The 3,755-nt window shown below is 34.1% G+C and overlaps 1 protein-coding gene across 1 annotated transcript; it reads left to right on the forward strand.

The window, feature by feature from the left end:
• Window positions 1-909: 909 nt before the first annotated feature.
• Window positions 910-2,101, forward strand: LOC130996852 (protein DUF642 L-GALACTONO-1,4-LACTONE-RESPONSIVE GENE 2-like). Its single transcript, XM_057922117.1, has one exon. It carries the CDS (start codon window positions 917-919, stop codon window positions 2,003-2,005), a length of 1,089 nt encoding a protein of 362 aa, XP_057778100.1. The 5' UTR covers window positions 910-916; the 3' UTR covers window positions 2,006-2,101.
• The last annotated feature ends 1,654 nt before the right edge of the window (window positions 2,102-3,755 follow it).

Raw genomic sequence — 3,755 nt, forward strand, 5'->3', positions numbered from 1 at the left:
AATATAAATCTTTCGCTTCCCACTTTTATTCTGATTCCCCTTTTAGCCTCAAATCTGCGGCTTTATCTTGATGTTTCATATTTTCGCTGAAGTTAGATTTCAATATATTTAAGTGTCCAATTCCATCATCGTCACGTAAGTTGTGTATATTTATACCAAATTTATTATTTGCAAAGTGATCTAATATTTTAATATAACCTAAATAATTCGTATAAAAAATATAACATGTGTTTATATTTAGGTATAATATCATTTATATAGGGAGTTTATATAATTACACAAATTAAATCAGATTTATCATATAAAATAAGTTATCTATGAATTCGCTACGTAAATTATGAATTTGTTGTGAAAATGCTTAATTAAATTCAACCTATGAAATTCAAACTCTGGACCAAAAATTTATTCAGTGAAGATATAATTCTATCAAAGATCTTCACAATTTAAGGTACAAAAATAATTGTTATTAAGCATATTGGTCCTTGACAGACCATATCTCAACACATTATTTTGAAATATTAATAGACACATAAAATATCCAAACTTAATTTAGTACTTATAAAAGATAATTGTACGAATACAAAAAAAAATATACATACATTAATAGAAAAAAAAATTATCATATTTAAAAAGCAACAAATTTTTTGAACAAATTCAAACATATATGATTTTATTTATCTCTTATAACTTTTGATTCAATAAAATTCATTTAACTATAAAATTTGAAGTATATAAATTTTAACTATAAAATATACTTCAAATTTTATAGTTAAATGAATTTGATAGTGTGTTCATCAATAATTAAATATTTAATTTTCAATTAATTTAGATTAGTAAAAAGATTGTTTAATATTGAATTAGTTAGCTTATTTGGAGAGATAACATCACAGCAATTCAATTATTTGAAGCCCTAGAAATGGCGCTGAAGACTACTGTCTTGCTCTCTCTCTACTTTCTCTACACAGTTTCTGCTTCTTTCGAAGGGCTGCTTCCCAATGGAAACTTCGAGGAGACCCCGAAGAGCACAGACATGAAGAAAACGGTGCTCCAGGGGCGTCACGCCCTCCCCAAATGGGAGATCAGCGGCCTGGTCGAGTACATTTCCGGCGGGCCCCAGCCAGGGGGGATGTACTTCGCGGTGGCGCACGGCGTCCACGCGGTGCGCCTCGGCAACGAGGCCTCCGTCTCCCAGGCCATCCCCGTCCGGAACGGCTCCCTCTACGCGCTCACGTTCGGCGCGTCTCGGACCTGCGCGCAGAACGAGGTGCTGCGCGTGTCTGTGCCGCTGCAGTCCGGCGATCTCCCCCTCCAGACGCTCTACAGCAGCAACGGCGGCGACACCTACGCCTGGGGGTTCCGCGCCACCTCCAACTCCGTCAAGGTCGTCTTCCACAACCCCGGGATGCAGGAAGATCCCGACTGCGGCCACCTCCTCGACGCCGTCGCCATCAAGGAGCTCACCCTCCCCACCGCCACTAAAGCTAACCTGGTGAAGAATGGTGGATTCGAGGAGGGCCCTCATATCCTGTTGAACTCCTCCCACGGCGTGCTCCTCCCTCCGAAGCAGGAGGACTCCACCTCGCCCCTCCCGGGGTGGATCATCGAGTCCCTCAAGGCCGTCAAGTTCATAGACTCCAACCATTTCAACGTCCCCTCGGGCAAATCTGCTGTGGAGCTCGTAGCCGGGAGAGAGAGCGCCATAGCTCAAGTCATCAGAACCGTCCCCAACAAAGCCTACAGCCTCAAGTTCGCGGTGGGGGATGCGAAGAACGGGTGCCATGGATCCATGATGGTCGAGGCGTTTGCAGCCAATGCCACCATGAAGGCTCCCTTTAAATCTCAAGGGAAGGGCAAGTTTGAAGGGTTCAGCTTCAGATTCACGGCGACGTCGGATCGGACCAGGTTGACTTTCTTCAGCTCGTTCTACCATACAAAGGTTCAAGACTATGGAAGTCTGTGTGGGCCTGTTCTTGATCAAGTCGAGGTTCTTCCTCTTAAGATGTGATCTGTGAGAAGCAATGCTTAGTGTTTTTGTAACTGCATAAACTTCTTGTCTACTGCTTTCTTCAATGCCATGCCTCATTTCGAATATAAAAAAAAACAGCAATTCAATTATTTAATTTTATTTATTTATATCTTTTTGAAAGAGAAGGATTTGATTTATTTTTAACAGAAATAATTTAATATTGGTTTTTTTGCTATACCAAACTCATTTTGTTTGCCTCGCATATTAGTTCATAATTTTCGACAGTTTTGGGACAGTAGCTATCAAAATTTTTGTAGAAGGTTTTTAAATGACAGTGAATAAATGCATAGAAATAAATTTTGTTGTCAGTTTTTTTTTTCCCAATATTTTCAATAGTTGGAATTAGAGTAGTGGGCGTATTTTTTTTCCATTTCGAATTATATCATTACAATTGAAATTATTTACATTTACTTTGCTTTTCATATATACTAGTTTACCTCCCGCGCGATGCGCGATGATTATGATTTTAGGCTCGCATAAAATGTGCCTATATATATTTTGTGATATTAATATAAACTAATATAATGATACCAAAATTATTTTCTGCAAAGTGATCTAATATTTTAATATATATAATCAATGTAATTTGTACAAAAATATAACATGCGTCTATATAATAGATATTGTATCACTTATATAGGGAGATTCAATAATTATACAAATTAAACCAGATTTATCGTATAAAATAAGTTTTATATGAATCTGTTATATAACATTATGGATTTGGTGTGAAAATGATGAATTAAAAAAAAAAAATCAACCTATGAAATTCAAACTCTAGACCAAAAATTCATTAAGCAAAACTATAATTTCACCAAAAATCTCCATGTATAATTTAAGGGATGAAAATTGTTGCTATTAAGCATATTGGTCCTTGACAGACTATATCTCAACACATATTTTTGAGATATTAATAAACATGTAAAGATATTTGAACTTAATTTAATACCTATCAAAGATAATTGTATAGATACAAAAAAATACATACATTAATAAAAAATAAAGAAATTGGAGAAGCCTCAATTGCAAAATTTAGAAAGATTCGATTTTTTATTAAAAAATGTTTAAAAGTGAGATCGAAATTACAAAATGAATATAAATTCATGATTTATTTTGTAATTTTTTAGAACAATTGATTGTAATCCCTTCTTAAAAATGAACAATTAATTCTAATTTGAATTTTTAAAATTTTATGTTGTAACTTATGCATAATTTTTTTCTATTTAACTTTTAATTTCATACTTTCAACATATTTAGAAAACTTAACTACATAATAAGTAATCACTAATTTTCCTGTTTTGGTTAGTTTACTCCACGTTATTTATTTGTTGCTAGATTTTAATCTATAATTATTTTAATATTATTTAACTTATATAAATGATTAATGACTTCAATAAAAATAGATACACTCATTATTTAAAGAACGTTAACCATATATATATATGTGTGTGTATTCAAAACAATTAATGAAATAAACCATATATATATAGGGAGAGGTTCAAATAAGAACCACTAAATAAAATTAGAACGGAGAACCATTTTAAGCCATTCGATCATCAAGATCTACGGTGGATGCATCATCTTGGTGAATGAATGCAGATCCTGGGTTCGAATCCTGAAGGGAACAAAAATTTTATTATTTTCGGATGCATTAAATTTAATAGCGAATGCATTAGTTTATATAACAGATGCATTGATTTTAATGGTTCTTATGTTCTCACGATAAGTG

Source organism: Salvia miltiorrhiza, chromosome 8 (genome assembly GCF_028751815.1).
Source record: "Salvia miltiorrhiza cultivar Shanhuang (shh) chromosome 8, IMPLAD_Smil_shh, whole genome shotgun sequence".
Classification (NCBI taxonomy): domain Eukaryota; kingdom Viridiplantae; phylum Streptophyta; class Magnoliopsida; order Lamiales; family Lamiaceae; genus Salvia; species Salvia miltiorrhiza.

Bases quoted from the DNA above. Each gene is read 5' to 3' on its own strand.
- LOC130996852 (XM_057922117.1), top strand. From the start codon at position 917: ATGGCGCTGAAGACTACTGTCTTGCTCTCTCTCTACTTTCTCTACACA.